The sequence below is a fragment of the Chiloscyllium punctatum genome, chromosome 1 (genome assembly GCF_047496795.1).
Source record: "Chiloscyllium punctatum isolate Juve2018m chromosome 1, sChiPun1.3, whole genome shotgun sequence".
NCBI classification, from domain to species: domain Eukaryota; kingdom Metazoa; phylum Chordata; class Chondrichthyes; order Orectolobiformes; family Hemiscylliidae; genus Chiloscyllium; species Chiloscyllium punctatum.
Window position 1 is genome coordinate 156,346,157 of NC_092739.1, and position 24,835 is coordinate 156,370,991.

Below are 24,835 nucleotides of genomic sequence, written 5' to 3' on the forward strand. Positions count from 1 at the left end.
AGCCAGTCTTACCCAATAGAAACACAGAATAGAAAACAGCAAACCATTCATCCAATCATGCCTGTCTGCCTGAACATCCAACTCAGTACCCTATTCTCACTTTTTCCTCCAATGACTTGTGATCCCTTGAAATCATAAAAAAAACGATATATCCTTCTAGAAAGTCTCCAACGTTTCAGCCTCAATAGCTTCCTGTGACAGAGAATTCCACACTCTCAGCAAATAAAAACACATGTTCTCTCCCAAATAACTTGCTCGATAAAAACAAAACCACCCTCTTAATTCTGCTGTGTACACTTCAGCAAACATGCTGCAGGGTGTTTCAATGTATTTCAGAGCTGAAGTGTCAACAAATGACTCAATCCTTGCTTTTGTAATTTAGAACATGATCTCAACTGCTAAACGTGTTTGCATCTTGTGACACATTATAGTCGAAGTTATCCAAAATTTACAGCCAGTGATTTTATTTACTTGAAGCACTATTTATTTATTAATTAAAAGTGGCTTTACTTTTCCTTGAAGTTGCAAGTGTGCTAGTATGAGCATCTATTTCATTGATTTATTCCACACCCTGCAAATTGTTTCTTCCCTCTTACTTCTTTGGCACACATTATCTTGTCTAGCTCTCAACAAATTGCATTTTAAATTCCCTGGTGAGAAGCACCAGAATCAGAAACATTTGGATGCCCTTATAGAGTTTCAGATCATCCCTATGGGCATGTTAAGGGCCCTACCCAAGCCCTATGGTGGAAAAAAAAATAGGTTGGAGTGTTGGCAAATACATGTGATATAGTGAGTCACTGTGGCAAAGTGCAACAACCAATCTCCATCGCCTCTACAAATTCAGTATTTGATTGTTATGGTGTGAGAACTGAAAGGACTTCACCAGGTTCTTCCAGTATTATAGATGCAAGGCATTCCATAAGACTCCCAATAAATTCAATCCAACAACAGTGCAGTGTTAATAACTAGATTTTATCACTGCAAAGTGATAAAGATGATGCGAAAACAAACTGCAGAGAATGAAGCCACCTCCCAAAATTTGCAGTTTAAAAAACACAAGCAGCTACATGTTCTGCAATCAGATAATCAGAGAGCTCTGATAAATCAACTGTGCTTTTCTCTTGCAGTTGGCATCTATCTGATCTGATGACCCTGCAATAGCATCACTTTAGGCAATAATATCTTGGGAAAGTTTGTTGCGAACGGTCTGAAAAATGGTTGCAAGTGAATTCAATACTAACTTTCAAGAGAATTAATTAAAAAGAAAGAAACTACAGAGCTGTGTGGAAACAGGAGAGTGGGATTAAGATTAGATTCCTACAGTATGGAAATGGGTCCTTCGGCCCAACAAGTCCACACTGACCCTTCCAAGAGCAACCCGCCCCCCCCACCCCACATTTATTCCTAACTAATGCACCTGACACTACGGGCAATTTAGCATGGCTAATTCTCCTGACCTGCACATCTTTTGACTGTGGGAGGAAACCAGAACACCCAGAGAAAACTCATGCAGACACTGGGAGGATGTGCAAACTTCACACAGTCGCCCAAGACAGGAATCAAACCCAGGTCCCTGGTGCTGAGGGAACAGTGCTAACCACTGAGCCACCGTGCTGCCCTTTAAATCAATAGCTTTATCAGAGAAGACACAATGGACAAAATAGCAACCTCCAGTGCTGCATCATTTTCTGATTCTGAAAGAAAAGACAGACCTTGAAAAGGTCCAAGACCTAACAAAACTGATTTTTCACTAGGGGTGGCAGTGAAAACAATCAGACATTAAAAGGACACTTTGCAGAAAGACAACTACTGGGCAACAAAGTGAATAGAACTGCGGCACTTGAAATGAATGTTGCCACAAAGATGGTTTCTTTTTTCTAAAAGCTGTTCCTTTACTCAAGGATACTATGTCCTTGTTTTTTTCAGAGGGGTAACAAACCTCTCTCAGTGCTGATTAGATTGATTTGGTACAGATATTATAAAGGGTATTAAGAGGCCTTTTTGTTCATATGTGAACAGATGAGACTTCAGGCAAAAGTGGTTATGATATAGAAGGGGACTGTATAATGAAAGGGGAGTGGTCAGCTAAGCAATTTAGTTCAGTCTAGAACTAGCTGGGAATTCAACAGGGAGCTGTGTGGAAACAAACTCTCTACCCTTCTAACTTCAACCTGTAAGCATTTGTTCCTTTCATTTATACTGGTTTCTAAGGAGGTTTCTTATTGGGACTGTTGTGTGTAGTCAGAACAGCATAATTCAGTCAAGTTTGGATAGACTGAGTTCTGTATGGGGGTTCTTTATTCTGTGCTTCATGTTTTATTGTGTAATTTTGTGAATAAATTTTTGTCCATTTTTAGCCTGGTAGTCAACCTCACTGACTTAATCTGGGTAATTTTTACTGTACACTTACAAAAACAAATTGCAAAGTTATGGTCTGGGCTGTCTGCTTAAGAATGTTTTGAGTAGTCTGGCCTAGCCCATAGCAGATCGGGGGCTCTTTGCTGGATTTTAAACAGCGAGCGGTCGGTGCTAGTGTCTTTGTTTTGGGTGTTGGTTTGGTTGGTAGACAAAACTTGGGGCAGTAATGGCTCTTTCAGTCGCCAGAGGCTTTCTGGGTATGGATGCAGTGACAACGGAAGTTTTTCAAAAAGTGAATACGACCAAGCTGCAGGAATTAGCAGACCAACTGGAATTCGCATGGTTTTCCCCACAGAAGCGGGCAGAGATAATTTCAGCATTTAACCTTGCTGGAGAAGCCATCAGAATCCAGAGAGATGGCAAGAATTCAATCGCAAATGAAGCAGCTTGTGTTAAAGGCGAGAGGTAAGGAAAGGGCAGCAGAAATGAAACAGTGAGTTCTGATTAAAAGCAGAAGAGAGGGAAAAAGAGAGAGCAGAGAAAGAAAGACAGCTTTTGAACTTCAAAAACTAACACTCCAGCTTAAAAGCCTGGAGATAGAGGCTGAGGGTAGGCTTACTGAGGAAGAGAGCGAGGATGAGCAAACACCTGGTAGTCAGAAGCCGAGTGAGAAATTGTTTCAGTATGTTCAAGCACTGCTTAGATTTGATGAGAAGCTTGTGGAAGCTTATTTCATCTCATTTGAAAAGGTGGCTAAACAAATGCATTTGCCAGCAGCAATGTGGGTTTTGTTGATCCAAATGAAACTTGTAGGTAGGGCAAGTGAGGTATTCGCATCACCATCAGAGGTGGTACCTGGGGAGTAGGACAAGGTGAAAAAAGCCAATTTAAGTGCAAATGAGCTTGTGCCTAAGCCTATAGACAACTTTTCAGGAATCCAAGGAGGGACCCTGGTCAAACCTATATTGAGTTTGAAAGGATCAAACAGAGTAATTTCAATAGATGGATAAGAGCTTTAAAAATCGAGCAAACCTACAATGCTCTTACAGAGATAATTATTTTGGAGCAATTAAAAATTCACTGCCTGAAGTGTGTGAACTCATGTGGAAGAGCAGAGTTAAAACAACAAGGTTAGCAGCTGAAGTGGCTGATGATTATGAGCTGGTCCATAAAACATGGTTTGGCTTCCAGAATCAATTTCAGTCCACGAGGGATAGAAATTGGAGCAAAGAGAAATCCTCACGTGGAAAGGGAAAGGTAGATCTCAGTGAAGATCAGAAGGATAACTTACCACAGCGTAAAAAAGAAACCCTTGAGGAGCCAAAGGAGTTAAAAAACTCCAGTGTTTTCATTATAATAAAGTGGGCTACACAAAATCAATGTTGGTGGGCTAGGAGAAAGCCAGATGTAGGAAAACCAGATACACCTGGAAGTTTTGTTGGACGAGTAATAAAAAGCACAAGGGAAGTTAGACAACTGCCTCAGAGTGTACAAGATGATCAGAGGTTGATTAAGAACCTACTTCATGGCAGGAGTTTGTGGGTAGAATTGAGGACACTGTACAGAGGTTCATCCCCAAGAAGAGAAAGATTATCCGGGGAGGGATTAGACAGCCATGGCTGACAAAGGAAGTCAGGAAATCTAACAAAGAAAAAGAGAGATCCTATAAAGTGGCCAAGAGCACTGGGAAATCAGAAGATTGGGAAGGCTACAAAAACAAACAGAGGATAACAAAAAGAGAAATAAGGAAAGAGAGGATCAAATATGAAGGTAGGCTAGCCAGTAATATTAGAAATGATAGTAAACGTTTCTTTCAATACATAAGAAACAAACGACAGGCAAGAGTAGACATTGGGCCACTTCAAACGGATGCTGGAAGCCTAGTGATGGGAGATAAGGAAATAGCAGGAGAACTTAATAAGTACTTTGCCTCAGTCTTCACAGTGGAAGACATGAGTAATATCCCAACAATTAAAGGGAGTCAGGGGCTGAGTTGAGTATGGTTGCCATTACAAAAGAGAAAGTGCTAGAAAAGCTAAAAGGTCTTAAAATTGATAAATCTCCTGGCCCCGATGGGCTATATCCTAGAGTTCTGAGGGAGGTGGCTGAGGAAATAGCGAAGGCGTTGGTTGAGATCTTTCAAAAGTCACTGGAGTCAGGGGAAGTCCCGGATGATTGGAAGATTGCTGTTGTAACCCCCTTGTTCAAGAAAGGATCAAGGCAAAAGGTGGAAAATTATGGGCCAATTAGCCTAACCTCGGTTGTTGGTAAAATTCTAGAATCCATCATTAAGGATGAGGTTTCTAAATTTTTGGAAGAGCAGGGTCGGATTAGAACAAGTCAACATGGATTTAGTAAGGGGAGGTCGTGCCTGACAAACCTGTTGGGAGTTCTTTGAAGAGGTGACAAGTAGGTTAGACCGGGGAAACCCAGTGGATGTGGTCTACCTAGACTTCCAAAAGGCCTTTGATAAGGTGCCACACGGGAGGCTGCTGAGCAAGGTGAGGGCCCATGGTGTTCGAGGTGAGTTACTGGTATGGATTGAGGATTGGCTGTCTGACAGAAGGTAGAGAGTTGGGATAAAAGATTCTTTTTCGGAATGGCAGCCGGTGACGAGCGGTGTCCCGCAGGGTTCAGCGTTGGGGCCGCAGCTGTTCACATTATATATTAATGATCTGGATGAAGGGACTGGGGGCATTCTAGCGAAGTTTGCCGATGATACAAAGTCAGGTGGACAGGCAGGTAGTACTGAGGAAGTGGGGAGGCTGCAGAAGAATCTAGACAGTTTGGAAGAGTGGTCCAGGAAATGGCTGATGGAATTCAATGTGAGCAAATGCGAGGTCTTGCACTTTGGAAAAAAGAATACAAGCATGGACTACTTTCTAAATGGCTTTATGAATTTTCTCACCAAAGTACAAAGGGATCTGGGAGTGCTATTCGAGGATTCTCGAAAGGTAAACATGCAGGTTGAGCCTTTGATTAAGAAAGCGAATGCAATGTTGTCATTTATCTCAAGAGGGTTGGAATATAAAAACACCGTTGTGCTACTGAGACTTTATAAAGCTCTGGTTAGGCCCCATTTGGAGTACTGTGTCCAGTTTTGGTCCCCACACCTCAGGAAGGACAGACTGGTACTGGAGCGTGTCCAGCGGAGATTCACACGGATGATCCCTGGAATGGTAGGTCTAACATATGAGGAACGGCTGAGGATCCTGGGATTGTATTCGTTGGAGTTTAGAAGATTAAAGGGGAGATCTAATAGAAACTTACAAGATAATACATGGCTTGGAAAGGGTGGATGCTAGGAAATTGTTTCCGTTAGGCGAGGAGACTAGGACCTGTGGACACAGCCTTAGAATTAGAGGGGGTAAATTCAGAACAGAAATGCGGAGACATTTCTTCAGCCAGAGAATGGTGGGCCTGTGGAATTCATTGCCGTGGAGTGCGGTGGAGGCTGGGACGCTAAATGTCTTCAAGGCAGAAAGTGATAAATTCTTGATGTCACAAGGAATTAAGGGCTACGGGGAGAATGCAGGTAAGTGGAGTTGAAATGCCCATCAGCCATGATTGAATGGCGGAGTGGACGCGATGGGCCGAATGGCCTTACTTCCACTCCTGTGTCTTATGGTCTTAAGGAGAAAGTGACAGATCTGCTTAAAAAATATACAGGCAAGGGTAAAGTTTATTCACATAGGCCAGGAGCAGTAGATAAGGAGTTACAATATTAAGGGACACAGGATCCTCTCAGTATGTGATGCTGAAGGACGAGGAGATATAGACCTAATCAGGTGTACCCAAGAACTCTGTGGGAAGCTAGAGAAGTGATTGCTCAGCCTCTTGCTGAGATATTTGTATCATCGATAGTCACAGGTGAGGTGCCAGAAGACTGGAGGTTGGCAAACGTGGTGCCACTGTTTAAGAAGGACGGTAAACACAAGCTAGGGAACTATGGACCGGTGAGCCTGGCCTCGGTGGTGGGCAAGTTGTTGGAGGGAATCCTGAGGGACAGGATGTACATGTATTTGGAAAGGCAAGGACTGCTTCGGGATAGTCAACATGGCTTTGTGTGTGGGAAATCATGTCTTACAAACTTGATTGAGTTTTTTGAAGTAACAAAGAAGATTGAGGAGGGCAGAGCAGTAGATGTGATCTATATGGACTTCAGTTTGACAAGGATCCCCATGGGAGACTCATTAGCAAGGTTAGATCTCATGGAATATAGCGAGAACGAGCCATTTGGATACAGAACTGGCTCAAAGGTAGAAGGTAGAAGTGTGGTGGTGGAGGGTTGTTTTCAGACTGGAGGCCTGTGACCAGTGGAGTGCCACAAGGATCAGTGCTGGGTCCTCTACTTGTTGTTATTTACATAAATGATTTGCATGCGAGCATAAGAGGTACATTTAGTAAGTTTGCAGATGACACCAATCTCCAGCTCCTCCAAGACCGTGTTAGGGAACTGGAGCTGGAGTTGGATGAACTTAGGATCATTCGGGAGGCAGAGGGGGTCATAGATCGGAGCTTTAGGGAAGGAGTAACTCCAAAGATTGCAGACAGATGGGTGATAGTGAGGGGGACTGGGAGAAAACAACCAGTGCAGGGACCCCCTGCAGCCATTTCCCTCAAGAACAAGTATGCCGTTTTGGATACTTGTTGGGGGGGGGGGGGGGGAAATGACTTACCAGGGATAAGCAATGGAGTTCAGGCCTCTGGCACGGAGCCTGTCCCCGTTGCTCAGAAGGGAAGGGTGGAGAAGAACAGAACAATAGTTCCTGGGGACTCGATAGTTCGGGGCACAGATAAGTGGTTTTGTGGGGGCGAGAGAGACTCACATTTGGTATGTTGCCTCCCAGGTGCAAGGGTACGCGATGTCTCTGATTGTGTTTTCCGGGTCCTTAAGGGAGAGGGGGAGCAGCCCGAAGTTGTGGTCCACATTGGCACCAATGACATAGGTAGGAGGAGGGCTGAGGATGTTAGGCAGGCTTTCAGGGAGCTAGGTTGGAAGCTCAGAGTTAGAACAAAGAGTTGTTGTCTCTGGTTTGTTACCCGTGCCATGTGATAGAGAGTAGAGGTCAAGGAATAGGGAGAGAGAACAGTTAAATGCATGGCTACAGGAATGGTGCAGGAGGGAGGGATTCCGGTTTCTGGATAACTGGGGTTCTTTCTGGGGAAGGTAGGACCTCTATAAACAGGATGGTTTCCGGGGGTGGTGGAAAAGGAGGTTTGCTAGTGCTCTTGGGGGGGGTTAAACTAACTCTGCAGGGGCATGGGAACCTAGACTGTAGCTTTAGGGTGCAGGACCTGGAGTGTAGGGAGGTTAGGAACATGGCATTAATCTCAAAGGAGGGTGCCTGTAAACAGGAAAGGGGCTTGAAGTGTGTATACTTCAATGCAAGAAGTCTACGAAATAAGGTAGGGGAACTTGCAGCGTGGGTTGGTACCTGGGATTTTGATTACAGAGACATGGGCAGAACAGGGACAGGATTGGCTGTTGCAGGTTCCAGGGTTTAAATGTTTTAGTAGGGTCAGAGGTGGGGGTAAAAGGAGGGGAAGGTGTGGCATTGCTTGTCAAAGATAGTATTACAGCGGTGGAAAGGACGATGGATGAAGACTTGCCATCTGAGGTAGTTTGGGCTGAGGTTAGGAATAGGAAAGGTGAGGTCACCCTGTTAGGAGTTTTCTACAGGCCTCCTAATAGTCCGAGAGACGTAGAAGAAAGGATTGCAAGGATGATTCAGGATGGTTGTTATGGGGGACTTTAACTTTCCTGATATTGACTGGAAAAGCTATAGCTCGAGTTCGTTAGATGGGTTGGTGCTTGTCCAATGTGTGCAGGAGGGTTTCCTGACACAATATGTAGACAGGCCAACAAGAGGTGAGGCCATACTGGATTTGGTTCTGGGTAACGAATCAGGCCAGGTGTTAAAATTGGAGGTAGGTGAGCACTTTGGGGACAGTGACCACAATTCGGTGACTTTTACTCTAGTGATGGAGAGGGATAAGTGTGTACTACAGGGCAAGAGTTATAGCTGGGGGCAGGGAAATTATGATGCGGTGAGGCACGACTTAGGATGCATGGCTTGGAAGGTAGGCTTCAAGGCAAGGGCGCAATTGATATGTGGAGCTTGTTCAAGGAGCAACTATTGAGTGTCCTTGATAAGTATGTACCTGTCAGGCAGAGAGGAAAGGGTCATGTGAGGGAGCCGTGGTTTAATAAGGAATTAGAATCGCTTGTTAAAGGGAAGAGGGCGGCCTATGTAAAGATGAAGCGTGAAGGTTCAATTGGGGAAATTGAGTGTTAAGGTAGCCAGGAAGGATCTGAAGAGAGTGCTAAGAGCAGCAAGGAGGGGACATGAAAAGTCCTGAGTTGGTAGGATTAGGGAAAACCCAAAGGCTTTATATAGGTATGTCAGGAATAAAAGAATGACTAGGGTAGGAATAGGTCAAGTCAAGGATAGTAGTGGGAAGTTGCGCTTGGAGGCTGAAGAGAGAGGGAGACACTGAATGAATACTTTTCGTCAGTATTCACTCAGAAACAGGACATTGTTGCCGATGTGAATACCGAGTCACAATTAATTAGAATGGACGGCTTTGAGGTATGTAGGGAAGAGGTGTTGGAAATTCTGGAAAGGGTGAAAATAGACAAGTCCCCTGGGCCTGATGGCATTTATCCTAGGATTTTCTGGGAAGCAAGGGAGGAGATTGCAGAGCCATTGGCCTTGATTTTTATGTCCTCGTTGTCTACAGGAATAGTGCCAGGAGACTGGAGGATAGCAAATGTGGTTCCATTGTTCAAGAAGGGGAGTAGGGATAACCCTCGTAACTATAGGCTGGTGAGTCTCATTTCTGTTGTGGGCAAGGTCTTAGAGAGAATTGTAAGGGATAGGATTTATGCACATCTGGATAGGAATAATGTGATCAAAGATAGTCAGCATGGTTTTGTGAAGGGCAGGTCGTGCCTCACAAACCTTATTGAATTCTTTGAGAAGGTGACTAAGGAAGTGGATGAGGGTAAAGCGGTAGATGTGGTGTATATGGATTTTAGAAAGGCGTTTGATAAGGTTCCCCATGGTTAGCTACTGCATAAAATACAGAGGTATGGTATTGAGGGCGAGTTGGAGGTTTGGATTAGGAATTGGCTGGCTGGAAGAAGACAGAGGGTAGTAGTTGATGGTAAAGGTTCATCTTGGAGTGCAGTTACTAGCTGTGTTCCGCAAGGATCTGTTTTGGGACCATTGCTGTTTGTCATTTTTATAAATGACCTGGAGGAGGGGCTAGAAGGTTGGGTGAGCAAGTTTGCGGATGATACGAAAGTCGGTGGAGTTGTTGACAGTGAGGAAGGATGTGTCAGGTTACAGCGGGATATAGATAAGCTGCAGAGCTGGGCAGAAAGGAGGCAAATGGAGTTCAATGTGGCTAAGTGTGAGGTGATTCACTTTGGTATGAGTAACAAAAAGATGGGGTACTGGGCTAATGGTCAGATACTTGATAGTGTGGATGACCAGAGGGATCTTAGTGTCCATGTACACAGATCTCTGAAAGTTGCCACCCAGGTAAATAGTGCGGTGAAGAAGGCATATGTCGTACTGGCTTTTATTGGTAGAGGAATTGAGTTCCGGGGTCCTGAGGTCATGTTGCAGTTGTAGAAGACTCTGGTGCGGCCGCATCTGGAGTATTGTGTGTAGTTTTGGTCGCCATACTATAGGAAGGATGCGGAGGCACTGGAACGGGCGCAGAGGTGGTTTACCAGGATGTTGCCTGGTATGGTAGGAAGATCGTATGAGGAAAGGCTGAGGCACTTGGGGCTGTTTTCATTGGAGAAACGAAGGTTTAGGGGTGACTTGATAGAGGTGTACAAGAAGATTAGGAGTTTAGATAGCGTTGACCATGAGAACCTTTTTCCATGTATGGAGTCAGCTATTACGAGAGGGCATAGCTTTAAATTAAGGGGTGGTAGGTATAGGACAGATGTTAGGGGTAGATTCTTTACTCAGCGAGTTGAGTGTTCATGGAATACCCTGCCAGTAGCAGTGATGGACTCTCCCTCTTTATGGGCATTTAAACGGGCATTGGATAGGCATATGGAGGATAGTGGGCTAGTGTAGGTTAGGGGGGCTTGGATCGGCGCAACATCGAGGGCCAAAGGGCCTGTACTGCGCTGTATTGTTCTATGTTCTTTGTTAACAAATGATGTCTAAATGAGGAAATGGAAACTATCACACATTCAAACAGATGAGAAATGGGCAGAGATTCTGCAAGTCGTGCAGGAGTTACAACTTGGAGGTCATTTAGGGGTGATGAAAACACAGGCTAAAATATAAAGACATTTTTACTGGCCCAGACTCCACAAAGATGTTGTTGAATTTTACCAGATGTGTCATACATGTCAGCTAATTGGAAATCCACAGGCAGTAATAAAACCTGCACCTTTAAAAACTATTCCAACACTTGAGGAACTTTTCACAAGAGTCTTGATTATTCTAAGTCCCCTATCTTAAACAAGAAGAGTGAATAAGTATTTATTAACAATAATGCATGTGTCGACTTGATTTCCAGAAGCAATCCCATTACGCAACATCACAGTAAAAAGGGTTGGAGAAGAATTACTTAAATTTTGTTTTACTTGATATGGAATACCACTAAAGATCCAGTCAGAGTAAGGATCAAAGTTCACATCCAAACTATTCAAAGACATTATGGATAACTTGGGGAAAAAAAAAATCAATTTAAATCTACTGCGTACCATCTGGAATCGCAGGGAGTGCTAGAGAGCTGGCATCAAACTGACCATATTGAGGGTTTACAGTCAGGATTACCCAGATTACTGGGATAAGGGAGTTCAGTTTGTACTTTCTGTGATCAGAGATGCACCAAAACAAATTAACCAAAGTTCAGTCCATTTGAATTATATTTTGGGCATGAAGTAAGAGGACTGTTAAAATCGATTAAGAAGAAATTAATAAGTCAGAATTCAGAGACCATCCATTTAAACTATGTGTCAAATCTTAGAGAACGATTAAATAGAGCTGGAGAGTTGACTAGACAGCATTTAAAAGTATCACAGCATACAATGAAACAGGAAACGGAGAATAAATCACAAATTTGCAATTGGGGATAAGGTGTTAGTGTTACTTCCAGTAACAGGTGAGTTTTTAAAAGCAAGGTTTGGTGGATCTTATCAAAACAAGAGGAAATTGAGTGGGGTGAACTACTTGATAAGGACTCCAGACAGGAAGAAATCTCAGTGTGTCTCATGTGAATATGCTCAAAAGATATTTTGATAGGGAAGGAAAGTAAGAGGAGAATGTGGTAGGTACTAACCTAATTGTGCATGATGTAGATATAGGAGATGCTGTTCTGATGAAGCAACATTTGTATAGACATAACCCTTTAAAGTTGGCACAGGCTCAGAAGGAGATTGAGTGCATGGTCCAAGATGGCATAATCAAAGTGAGTTACAGTGACTGGAGCTCACCCATACTCATGGTGCCAAAGCCAGATGGTACCCAATCGTTATGTGTGGACTACCGCAAATTCAATGCTGTTACAAAGACTGATGCATATCCAATTCTATAGCTTAAGGACTGTGTCAAAAAAGTGGGATAAGCAACTTACGTTTCTAAGTTGGACTTGCTCAGAGGCTACTGGCAAGTCCCTCTGTCAGTGAGAGCAAAGGCAGTTTCGGCTTTCGTAACACCAAATGACTATATCAGTTCAAAGCAAAGTTGGATGCTGCCTGAACTGCTGTGCTCTTCCAGCACCACTAATCCAGAATCTGGTTTCCAGCATCTGCAGTCATTGTTTTTACCTTATATCAGTTCAAAGTCATGCCATTTGGTATGCAAAACGCTCTAGCCACATTTCAGAGACTGACTAATAAGGTCATTGCCGGCAGTTCCTGAAGGGCTTTTGCCTGAAAAGTCGATGTTCCTGCTCCTTGGATGCTGCCTGACCTGCTGTGCTTCTCCAGCATCTGAACTACCCACTTTCATCTTGCACCAACGTTTTGTCCACTCAAGGGTTTCAAATATGCTGCTGCAGTCCCCACATTCATGCTGAGATTTCTTCAAGTCTATGTTTGAACCTCTACAAAGCAGGTTTATCACCCTGCTATAACAAAGAAACTAAAGTTGCAAATAAGATCCTTCATTGTCACACCCTTGACCATAGCTAACTGCACCATCCTCTGGCAAGATTTCATTCCATTGAGAGATCAACATCCTTGCTTGGTTCCACTGTTAATGATGATCATAGATAGGGCACATCTAGCAATGCCCTCTCCCTGTTCCACATCATTTCCTGCGCAATCCACCAAGGAGTTATATTACTCGACTTGATCTCTACCTCCATGCTGCCTTAAGTGCCATCTTCCACAGGTATCAGTCAGTTTTCAAACACACGCTGATGATACTCAGCTCCATCTTCCCCCACTTTTTAATATCTATTCACAGATGAGCTAGAGGTTAAACGCTTGAAAGACTGAGGCTAGCATTGTGCCCACTGTCCTCATCCTTTTCAAAAGGAAAGGTCACAGGCTTGGAAGGTGCTATTTAAGGAGTCTCAGTATATTTTGCAGACAGTACAATTGTTTGTTTGTAGGGGAAATGAATCAATGTTCAAGGTGGTTTTGTGAAGCTAGTCAAGTGAACTGCTTCAGTATCTGAGGAGTCACAAATGGTTTCATCAAAATCTAACATCCCTGCTTCTGACCTTATGATGGAGGGAAAGCCACTGATGAAGGAGCCAAAGATGGTTGGGTCTAGGGCACTACCCTGAGGCACTCCAGCAGAGATGTCCTGGAGCGGAGATGACGGACCTCCAACAACCACGACCATCTTGCTTTGGTCAAATATGACTGTGGTCAGCAGAGTTTTCCTCTAGATTCCAACTGACTTGAGTTGTGCTAGGACCCATGAATGCCACACTTAGTCAAATGCAGCTTTGACGTCAAGGGCTTCATTCTCACCATACGTCTGGAATTCAGCTTTATGCTGATGTTGAATCAAGGCTTTAATAAGGACAGGAGCTAAGAGGCCCTGAGCATCACGGAGCACATTATTGCTCAGCAAGTGCTACTTGAAAACATCTCCCATCACCTCGCTGAGGATTGGGAGTGGACTTGTGCAGCAGTAATTTGATGGGTTAGATTTGCCCTGCTATGTGTGTACAGGATATACCTGGACAATTTTCTACACTGACTAGATGCTAGTGTTAGCTTGGCTAGGGGTGCAGTAAGTTCTCTCAAGATTTTGATAGTGTTTGCATATGCTATATCGCTGAGGCTATTTTTCACGGAGACTGGGATATGAGGAGTAGATGGGAAAATGGAGTTGAAACTGAAGATCAGTCACAATCCTGCTGAATGGTCCAGCAAACTCAACAGGCTGTACACGCTACTCCTGCTCCAAATCAGTTACATTCTTGAATTCTCCCAACTCAAGATTTTTGTTGTCTCTTATCACATCCTTTTACTCAGCATTCAAATCTTGTCTGAAGTCTGGGACGTGCTTTAATTTCAAACAAAAGTACTCTAATAGTCTGAACATCAAAAATATTCACAAGATAGGAAACAGCATAAAAACAAATTTGTTTCCACATTAATTGTAAGGGATAATCAAGAGGACATACTGAATAAAAGGCACAGTTTGACTTATTTCAGGAAGTTTTACATATAAATTTTTAATGGATTTCGTGCAAGAGAGTGGTTGCAAAGTCCATTGATTTGTTGAGAAAAACAAACAGTTCAACTTTAGGGGGTTTGCAGCTAAAATGAATAAAGATAAGTCAGTTTTTATGCTTATAAATCTGGTGAAACCAGGGTAAAGGACATGTGGAATATAACTATTAGAAAACATATGTGAAAACTTTAACCTCAGATAGGACAGAGGAGGGTTTAGATGTACCAGTTTGGCCTTCTATCTGTCATCTACCACTACCTGGTAGTGGTATGACATATACTAATTGTTGACTAATCACAACAATTAATCTTTGTCACTTAGTTTACCACAGACTCTACATTGAGGTGAGCAAAACCTCAGCTCTGGAAACCAACAAGACTAAAGGCATCTGCTGTATCCAATCTACACTTACAACATGTCAGGTTAAAACTTGAACAGTAAAGCATCAACAATGAAATTTTAGTCTGTTACTTACTCAGTAACACAAACATTAATTTTCATAAACTGTTTCAGCAACACAAATATATAAGATTATAAATTGCTTGATCAGACTAACAGCAAGATCAAGATCTCACATTCAGCAATTTCAGTTTTACTTGGCAATTTGAATTGTTCCCAATGTGCAGACCTGTCTTAAAATACATGCTACTTCCAAGTGCTATTTTTCTGCATAGACAAGTCTTATGCAAACTGTCAACATATCAAAAGAAAGTGACTAAAAACAAGCTGAACACTTTTTTGCCTCATGTTACCAAAGAAACATTTATCACATCCTTCACTTGACTGGGGTTCGAGATATCTACTGGAGAGAGAAAAAAAAATAACCTAAAAAGTATATTATACTCGTACATCCTGAAAGGCCTTGACAACAGATCAGAACATAGTTCCTGTCAATAAGATGAACTTTCTTTCAAGGAAAATGGCCCTGAATTGACTCATAATTGCTAACATAAGGACCTCAACTACAGTCAGCATGGTCTGTCTTGCCTCAACCTCATCTGCCCCACTTTAACATCATGGACAGGTTGGTGCAGCTGTGAGGGCAATGTGGAACTGAAAAATGTGTTGCTGGAAAAGCGCAGCAGGTCAGGCAGCATCGACGTTTCGGGCATAAGCCCTTCTTCAGGAATGAGGAGGGTGTGCCAAGCAGGCTAAGATAAAAGGTAGGGGGGAGGGGAGTTGGGAATGCGATAGGTGGGAGGTGGTTAAGGTGAGGGTGATAAGCCGGAGAGGGGGTGAGAGGGGAGAGGTCGGGAAGATGATTGCGGGTCAAGAAGGCGGTGCTGAGTCAGAGGGTTGGGACTGAGATAAGGTGGGGGAGGAAGAGGAAATGAGGAAGCTGGAGAAATCGGAGTTCACCCCTTGTGGTTGGAGGGTTCCTAGGTGGAAGATGAGGCGTGCTTCCTTCAGGCGTCTTGTTGCCATGGTCTGGCGATGGAGGCGGCCAAGGACCTGCATGTCCTTGGCGGAGTGGGAGGGGGACTTAATGTGTTCAGCCACGGGACGTTTGGGTCGGTTAGTGCGGGTGTCCCAGAGGTGTTCTCTGAAACGTTCCGCAAGTAGGCAGCCTGTCTCCCCAATGTAGAGGAGGCCACATCGGGTGCAGCGGATACAGTAAATGATGTGTGTGGAGGTGCAGGTGAATTTTCGACGGATATGGAAGGATCTCTTGGGGCCTTGGATGGAATGAGGGGGGAGGTGTGGGCGCAAGTTTTGCATTTCTTGCGGTTGCAGGGGAAGGTGCCGGGAGTGGAGGTTGGATTGGTGGGGAGTGTGGACCTAACGAGGGAATCGCGGAGGGAGTGGTCTTTCTGGAACACTGATAGGGGAGGGGAGGGAAATATATCCTTGGTGGTGGGGTCTGTTTGGAGGTGGCGGAAATGACAAAGGATGATACGATCTATCTAGAGGTTGGTGGGGTGGTAGGTGAGGACCAGTGGGGTTCTGCCCTGGTGGCGATTGGAGGGGCGGATTCAAGGGCGGAGGAGCGGGAAGTGGAGGAGATGCAGTGGAGAGCATCATCAACCACGTCTAAGGGGAAATTGCGGCCTTTGAAGGAGGCGGCCATCTGGGTTGTTCGGTATTGGAATTGGTCCTCCTGGGAGCAGATGCGGCGGAGGCGAAGGAATTGAGAATATGGGATGGCGTTTTTACAGGGGGCAGGGTGGAAGGAGGGTGTAATCCAGGTAGCTGTGGGAGTCAGTCGGTTTATAGTAAATGTCCGTGTTGATTCGGTCGCCTGAGATAGAAATGGAGAGGTCTAGGAAGGGGAAGGAGGAGTCTGAGATGGTCCAGGTAAATTTGAGGTTGAGGTGGAAGGTGTTAATAAAGTGGATGAACTGTTCAACCTCCTCGTGGGAGCACGAGGTAGCACCGATACAGTCATCGATGTAGCGGAGGAAAAGGTGGTGCCAGTGTACCTGCAGAAGATGAACTGTTCCAATATCCGACGAAGAGGCAGGCATAGCTGGGGCCCATGTGGGTGCCCATGGCTACTCCTTTGGTTTGGAGGAAGTGGGAAGATTGGAAAGAGAAGTTGTTCAGAGTGAGGACCAGTTCAGTCAGTCGATGGAGGGTGTCAGTGGAAGGGTACTGGTTGGGTCGGCGGGAAAGGAAGAAGCTGAGGGCTTGGAGGCTTTCGGTCCATGGTGAAGATAAGGCGTTGGGGGCCGAGGAAGCCAAAATCATAGAGGAGGTAGAGGGCGTGGGTGGTGTCCCGAACGTAGGTGGGGAGTTCTTGGGCTAAAGGGGGACAGGACTGTGTCAAGGTATGCAGAGATGAGTTCAGTGGGGCAGGAGCAGGCTGAGAGACAATGGGTCAGCTGGGGCAGTCAGGTTTGTGGATTTTGGGCAGGAGGTGTAAACGGGCGGTGCAGGGTTGTGGGACGATGAGGTTGGAGGCAGTGGATGGGAGATCCCCTGAGGTGATGAGGTTATGGATGATCTGGGAGATGAAGGTTTGGTGGTGGGAGGTGGGGTCATGGTCAAGGGGGCAGTAGGAGGAGGTGTCCGCGAGCTGGCGTTTAGCCTCAGCAAGGTAAAGATCGGTGCGCCAAACTACCACCTCGCCTCCCTTGTCTGCCAGTTTGATAGTGAGGTTGGGGTTGGAGCGGAGGGAGTGGAGGGCTGTACGTTGCAAGGGTGAGAGGTTGGAGTGGGTAAGAGGGGTGGACAGGTTGAGGAGGTTAATGTCGCGGTGGCAGTTGGCTATGAAGGGATCAAGGGTGGGTAAGAGGCCAGCACGGGGTGTCCAGGTGGATGGAGTGTGTTGGAGGCGGGAGAAGGGGTCGTCAGAGGGTGGGCGAGAGTCCTTGTTGAAGTAGTAGGCGCGGAGGCGAAGGCGGCAGAAAAATTGTTTGATGTCTCGCCGCGTGTTGAACTCGTTAATCCAGGAGCAAAGGGGGATGAAGGTGAGGCCACTGCTGAGAACTGATCTTTCATCCTCAGAGAGGGGGAGGTCTGCAGGGATGGTGAAAAGACAGCAATGGGGAAGTCAAGACAGGAATTTTACACACCTCATCCCATCTGTAAATCCACTGGTGAGGGAGAGTGACAGTCTGTCCACAGTGCAATCCTAATAGAGACTGATTAAATATTTTAACAAATGCTGTGATCCTCAAGTGAATACAGTATGCTGCAGGAAAAGGTTCAAATTGTTTCAAGACTGTGCCTCACAAAGAGAAAGGAAATGTAGGTGACAGTCCAGTTAGGAATGAAGAGAACTATAGGGATAGGTCAACAAAAACAAATTGCTAGAGAAATTCAGCAGGTCTGACAGCACATGGAGAGAAAGCAAATTCAAAGTTTTGGATCCACTGATTTTCAAATTTAGAGCGAAAATGTCTGCTTTCTCTCCACAGATGTTGCCAGACCTGCTGAGTTTCTCCAACAATTTATGCTTTTGTTTCAGATTTCCAGCATTCACGGTTCGTGGTTTTGCTATGTTAATGAACAGCACGTGTACTGTTAAAAGGATTAAAATTCAAGGGAAAGATTTCTGTTCAAAGGCAGAACAGTGGAAAGTGATGAATGCTCTAAGACACAGTCAGCTCTATGACATAGTCAGCTCACTTAGGCAGTGAAGAGGTATTATGAAAAGTAATTTGACCAGACATGTCCTAACCAGTTTTTTGTTATTAAGCCTATTGGAATTTACCTACCTTTCAGTTCAGGTTTTTCAGCTATCAATCTGAAATATTAACCTGTTATTATTTTGCTAGTCCAATAGTCTTAAAACCAGCGGATAGTCTTGATATGATTCACAGAGGGTGCATGTTTACAGCCGAAAATCGCTCACGATTTTTCACATCGATAACTTCAGGAGTAAGGGGAAATAAGTACCCATGTCAGAAACTGTCCAGTTTACCCGTATAGTAGGACATGGAATGGAATGGAACGGAACGGATCGGAACGGAACGGAACTTGTTGTACACCACTAGGGTGGTCTTGACATCTGCATATTATAGGATTCAGGAAAGCTGAGTGTTTAATAGTGACTGCCACAAATTGCTGAGTTTCTCCAGATTTTCTCATTTTTTAAATTTCAGATTTCCAGCATTTGCAAGTATTTTATTCTCATAGAAGGCATTTTCTTATTTTGTTTTATTCATGCTTTTACTCATGGTGTGTGGGTGCCACTGGCTAGCCATCCCTAGAAAGTGGCCTCAAGATAGTGAATCGCTGCAGTCCATTTGGTGCAAGGACAGCCACAGTGTTGTGGGGAAGGGAGTCCAAGGATTTTTATCCAATAACAATAAAGAAACAGGGATATAGTTCCAATCAAGCTGGTGAGTAGCTTGGAGGGGAGCTTGCAGGTAACAGTGTTCCCTTGTATCTGGTGTTCTAGGTGGCAGAGGTCACCAGATTTAGAAGTTGATACCAAAGTGGCACTGGTGAGTGATTACAGGGCACCTTGTAGATGGTACACATTTTGCTTCAGTGGTGGATGGTGTGAAAGTTGAAAGGAGTGGATAGGTGCCAATCAATCAAGCTACGTTTTCCTTGATGTTGAGTTTATGGAGAGCTATTGGAGTTACATGCATCTGAGCAAGTGATGGACATTCTAGCACCATCTTGACTTGGAGGTGGCTGGACAATCATAAATCTGGAATTACGTTATTCGCCACGTAATTCCCGGACACTGACCTGTTCATATAGCGATTATAGACATGTGCATGTAGCTATATAAAAGGGCAGAACCTCAGTGGTCCTCACCTTCCACCTCACTAACCTCAGCATACATCGCAGCATCCTCTGCCACCTACAAACGGAGAGATATATTTCCCCCACCAGCCCATCAGCGTTCCAGAGACCATTCCCTCAATGACACCCTCATCAGAACCAAGCCCTCCACCAGCCCACACCCCACTCCCAGCACCTTCCACTGCCACCGGAGGGAAGTGCAAAACCTGCACCCACATCACTCCCCTCAATTCCATCCAAGGCCCCAAGGGATCCTTCCTATTCCGAAAAACAGTTACTTATATCTCCAACAATGTCATCTACTGTATCCACTGCATCTGACGTGGTCTCCTCTACATTGGGGAAACAGTATGCCCACTTCCAGGTCATTTCAGAGAACATCTCCGGGATACCTGCACCAACCAACCCCACCGCCCCGTAGCTGAACACTTCACCTCCCCGTCCCATTCAGTCAAGGACATGCAGGTCCTGGGCCGCCTCCATCACCACAAACTAACCACCTGACGGCTGGAGGAGGAACAACTCATATTCCACCTTGGGACCTTGCAACCACATGGGATCAACATGGATTTCACCAGTTTCCTCATTTCCCCTGTCCCACATTATCCCAGTCCCAAGCCACCAACTCGGCACTGCCCTCCTGACCTGCTCATCACCTTTCCAATCTCCATCCCCCTCTCCAATCTCTCACATTCTCAGCTACCCTGCCCGCAACCCCAACCCCAACCCCCTTCCATATATCTCTCAGCCCCCTGGCCAACAAGCCTTGTTCCTTATTCCTGAAATGTCAAGTTACCTGCTCCTCAGATGCTGCCTGACCTGCTGTGCTTTTCCAGCACCCCACACTCAATTCTGATCTCCAATAAATGCAATCCTCACTTTCGCCATATAAGTGAGTGTCATAATCCAGGAATTATATTCTTATAAATTAGAACAACATTATGAATGCTTAACATATTGCATTGAAATTGAACAGTTAGCCACTTTTAAGATTAAACGCTTCAATTTAGCACTGACCTGAGTACTTTTGCCACATCCCAGTTTGCCAGAAACCAGTACCAAATTATTGTTGACGAGGCTTTCCATGAAGTGGTATTTGATACTCCAAACTGGTAGAGCTTTCCTCCGTTTAAGTAGCTCATAGTATCGTGAGGAAAAAGGTAGCCCATCAAAAGGATTAACTTCCAGATCACTGTTATCACAGCTGAAGCCCTCATCCTCATCATCTTCTAAATCAGAGGTAAAACCATTTAGTTTTGAGGAAACGGAGATGGAGTCAGCAGGTGGTCCACTTCCCTCAGGCTCACCGTCCATCCTACTAGTATCCATTTTGCTAGGTCTCTTTTACAATCCAAGTGCTGTTTTCAATGCTGCAAAGAAACAACAGAAATCAGAAATTGAAGTCAGGCAGAAGTGGCACAGCATACAACAGCCATGTACAAAGGTCACACTTACAGCTCTTCCTAAGCAACTGTGGACAGCAGAAGTTGAGATCCCATCAACTATCAAAAGAAAGGAGGAAAACATTGCTCGGATTATACCAATTGATGACTACGTAGAGTCATAGAGCTGTACAGCATGGAAACAGACCCTTTGGCCCAACACATCCATGCCAACCAGATATCCTAAATGAATCTAGTCATTTGCCAGCATTTGGCCCATATCCCTCCAAATACTTCTTATTCATATACCCATCCAGATGCCTTTCAAATGTTGTAATTGTACCAGCCTCCATCACCTCCTTTAGCAACTCATTCCATACACGCACCACCCTCTGCCTGAAGATTTAAAATAGGTCCCTTTTAAATCTTTCCCCTCACACCTTAAGCCGATGCTCTCTAGTTTTGGACTCTCCTACCTTGGGAAGGAAGACCTTGACTATTCACCCTATCCATGCCCCTCATGATTTTATAAACTTCTAGAAGGTCAATCCTCAGCCTCTGATGCTCCATGGAAAATAGCCCCAGCCTATTCAGCATCTCCCTATTAGTTCAAATCCTCCAATCCTAACAACACTCTCATAAATGTTTTCTGAACCTTTTCATGTTTCACTCCCCTATAGCAGGGAGTCTAAACCTGTACTAAGTATTTCAAAATTGGCCAAAGCAACATCCTGTACAATTGCAACATGACCTCGCAACTCCTATATGCAATACACTGACTAATAAAAAGGAAAGCATACCAAACACCCTTTTCACTATCCTGTCTACCTGTGACTCCACTTTCAAGGAATTATGAACCTGCACACCAAAGTCTCTTTGTTCAGCAATACTCCCCAGGAATTTCCATTAGGGTGTATAAGTCCTGCCTTGATTTGCCTTTCCAAAATGCATAACTTCATATTTATCTAAAATAAACTCCATCTGCCACTCCTCAGCCCATTGGCCCATCTGATCAAGATCCTGTTGTAATGGGAAGTAACCTTCTACACCTGCACTGTTGGTATTGTTCTGCAAACTTTCTAACCATACCTCCTGTGCTCACATCCAAATATTATATTAATGACTACTTCCTCTCAATCGTGGTTCAGAATATAGTAAAGCAGTTTATAAATTAAAGTCGACTGTATTTATAAAAATCATGTTGAATACAAGCACCAGGATGCCTTGCTGCAATTGTACAGGGCTTTGCTGAGATTACTTCTGGAGTACTGTGTGCAGTTCTGGTCTCCTTATACAAAAGGGATGCTATGCCAATGGAGAAAGTGTAACAAAGGTTAACCAGACTGATTCCTGGAATAGCAGGACTGACAAATGAAGAAAGATCAGGTTAGTTAAGGCTATAGCCAGTGGAATTTAGAAGAAAGCGGGGACATCTCAAAGAAACCTGTAAAATTCGAAAGGGTAAAAACAGGAAGGATGTTCCGAATGACCAAGGAATTCAAAACCAGGTGGCACATTGCAAGCACTTGGGTAGGCCATTTAGGACTGAAATAAGATGAAATGTCTTTAACCAGAGAGTGGTAAGCTGGTGGAATATCCCTGAAGCAGAAAAGGTGTTTGAGGCCAAAATACAGACTGTTTTCAAGAAAGAAGTAGCTCTAATTCTTCAGGCTAAAGGGATCAAAAGATATGGAGAGAAAGCAAGTAGAGGACACCGAGCGGATGATCAGGCATGATTATACTGAACGTCATTCAGCCCGTTAGGCCTGTCCTGTCATACTTCTGCTTTGATATTCTATGTTTCAAAACCTGTTCTCCTCCTCCACCTTATCACTGCCTTTATGCACATGACTCAGCCACAGCTCAGCTGCTACAGCTCCATTAGTTTAACTATGTTTAGACTGAATGCATGCTGATTCACAATGGACTATCCCATCCGGTATTTCCTTCATATCAGTCCGCATTTCCCAATGTTAGGAATAAATACTTGAGAGTCGACTACCCTTTCTGTGGGCTTAAGAATGCCCAGGTTGCAATTCTGTTGTGAAAACCTCAACTGCAGATGAAATAGTAAAGATTTAGGATTAATATGGTGAACAACATTCATTATTCCTCACATGAATGCAATTTAGTCCATGAATTGATCTTCCAGGCAAAGTAACTAATTTAAGACAACGTGAGATGCTATGGTTGTATTTCCTAGGTTTTTGCATCAAGAATGACTAAAAGTGTAGATTCAGATCACATTCTAACGCATTTAAATCATGTTTTTGTCCCATAAGATCATGAGAAAAAGGAGCAGGGGGTGGTCATTTGATCTTTCCAGTCTGCTCTGCCATGTATTAAAATGAGCAGATTTACTACCTCAAATCCAATGTCCTGAAATATCTCTAAACCTATATCAATGCCTAAACATTGATGAACCTCTGCCTTGACAATGCGCATTTACTGAGCACCCTACTTTTGGGGTGAAAAATATGAGCAACTCTGAATGAAGATCTACATAGATGACCCCTGATTCTGAGATTAAGTATTCCCCTCACATCCCCAAGCTTGTCTAAGCTCTTGAGAGAGGATAAATATTTCAACATCTTCCAGGCAAAGTTCCCAGTAAGAATGCAACAGTATTCAACAGGAGTGATGACTGAGAGTACTTTAACAATGTCAGACCATATCAACCAAATCCAGATGGATTGAGACAGCTCCACATGCTCTTGCAGCAAACAGTCAGAAAATACATTTTGTCATATTTATGAGCTGTGCATCCTGCTCCTTAATTACTCAGTATTACAGTTATGGAGTCATAGAAACGTACTGCACGGAAACAGACTCTTCGGTCCAACTCGCCCACGCCGACCAGATATCCCAACCCAATCTAGTCCCACCTGACAGCACCTGGCATATATCCCTCCAAACCCTTCCTATTCATATACCCATCCAAACGCCTCCTAATTGTTACAATTGTACCAGCCTCCATCACTTCATGTGTCAGCTCATTCCATACACATACCACCCTCTGTGAAAAAGTTGCTCCATAGGTCTCTTTTATATCTTTTCCCTCTCACCTTAAACCTATGCCCTCTAGTTCTGGACTTCCCCATTCCAGGGAAAAGACTTTGTCTATTTATCCTATCCATGCCCCTCATGAGTTTATAAACCTCTAAGGTCACCCCTCAACCTCTGATGCTCCAGGGAAAACAGCCCCAGCCTGTTCAGCCTCTCCCTATAGCTCAAATCCTCCAACCCTGGCAACATCCTTGTAAGCCTTTTCTGAACCCTTTCAAGTTTCACAACATCTTTCCAATAGGAAGGAGACCAGAATTGCACACAATATTCCAACAGTGGCCTAACCAATGTCCTGTACTCAATACTCTGTCCAATAAAGGAAAGTATATCAAACGCTTTCTTCACGATCCTATCTACTTGCGACTCCACTTTCAAGGGGCTATGAACCTGCACTCCAAGGTCTCTTTGTTCAGCAACACTCCCGAGGACCTTACCATTAAGTGTATAAGTTCTGCTAAGATTTGCTATTCCAAAATGTAGCACCTCACATTTATCTAAATTAAAATTCATCTGCCACTCCTCAGCCCATTGGCCCACCTGATCTAGATCCCATTGTAATCGGAGGTAACCTTCTTCACTGTCCTCTGCAGAGGACACCAAAATTGGAGGTGTAAAGTTACTAACTATACCTCTTATGCTCACATCCAAATCATTTATATAAAATGATGAAAAATATTGGACCCAGCACCGATCCTTGTGGCACTCCACTGGTTACAGGCCTCCAGTCTGAAAAACACTACCACCACCCTCTATCTTCTACATCCCTGCAAAAAAACAAAAAAATTGTCAGGACACAGGTAAAAAGAAACTAATTGCAGCAATATGACATTGTCAATGATAAAGATGTGTCAAAAAACAAACATTACACACTATTGTAATTAATTTAAGAAGAATGCAAGAATTCTGATGTTACCCACCGGTACTATGTGAATTTATAATCAAATCTTTGTTACAGAAACAGTCACTGAAAGATAGAGGTATTGTGGTGGTAATTATCCTCAAACTTTATTTACAATAAGGAGGACTATCATCAGAGGTATTATTTGTACTTTAGCCAAATAACAAAAAATGAAAGGAATACTGTGCACTTGTGCTTTACATCTTTTTAATGCTACATAATACTCAGTAGTGGAGAACTACGAAGCAGCA

General features: G+C 44.1%; 1 protein-coding gene across 5 annotated transcripts in view; it reads right to left on the reverse strand.

The window, feature by feature from the left end:
• Window positions 1–24,835, reverse strand: part of LOC140481329 (putative pre-mRNA-splicing factor ATP-dependent RNA helicase DHX32) — a 129,399-nt gene that overhangs the window by 97,308 nt on the left and 7,256 nt on the right. The window contains exons 2-4 of one of the 5 annotated variants that reach the window (XM_072577337.1): window positions 24,316–24,450; window positions 20,694–20,740; window positions 20,256–20,608 (exon numbers count right to left, since the gene is read on the reverse strand). In XM_072577337.1, coding sequence (XP_072433438.1) covers window positions 20,256–20,567 — 312 coding nt within the window. In that variant the 5' untranslated portion in view covers window positions 20,568–20,608; window positions 20,694–20,740; window positions 24,316–24,450. Of the gene's footprint in view, window positions 1–20,255; window positions 20,609–20,693; window positions 20,741–24,223; window positions 24,451–24,835 lie in introns of those variants that run through there. The other 4 variants (XM_072577349.1, XM_072577329.1, XM_072577367.1 and 1 more) reach the window with 4 other exon arrangements.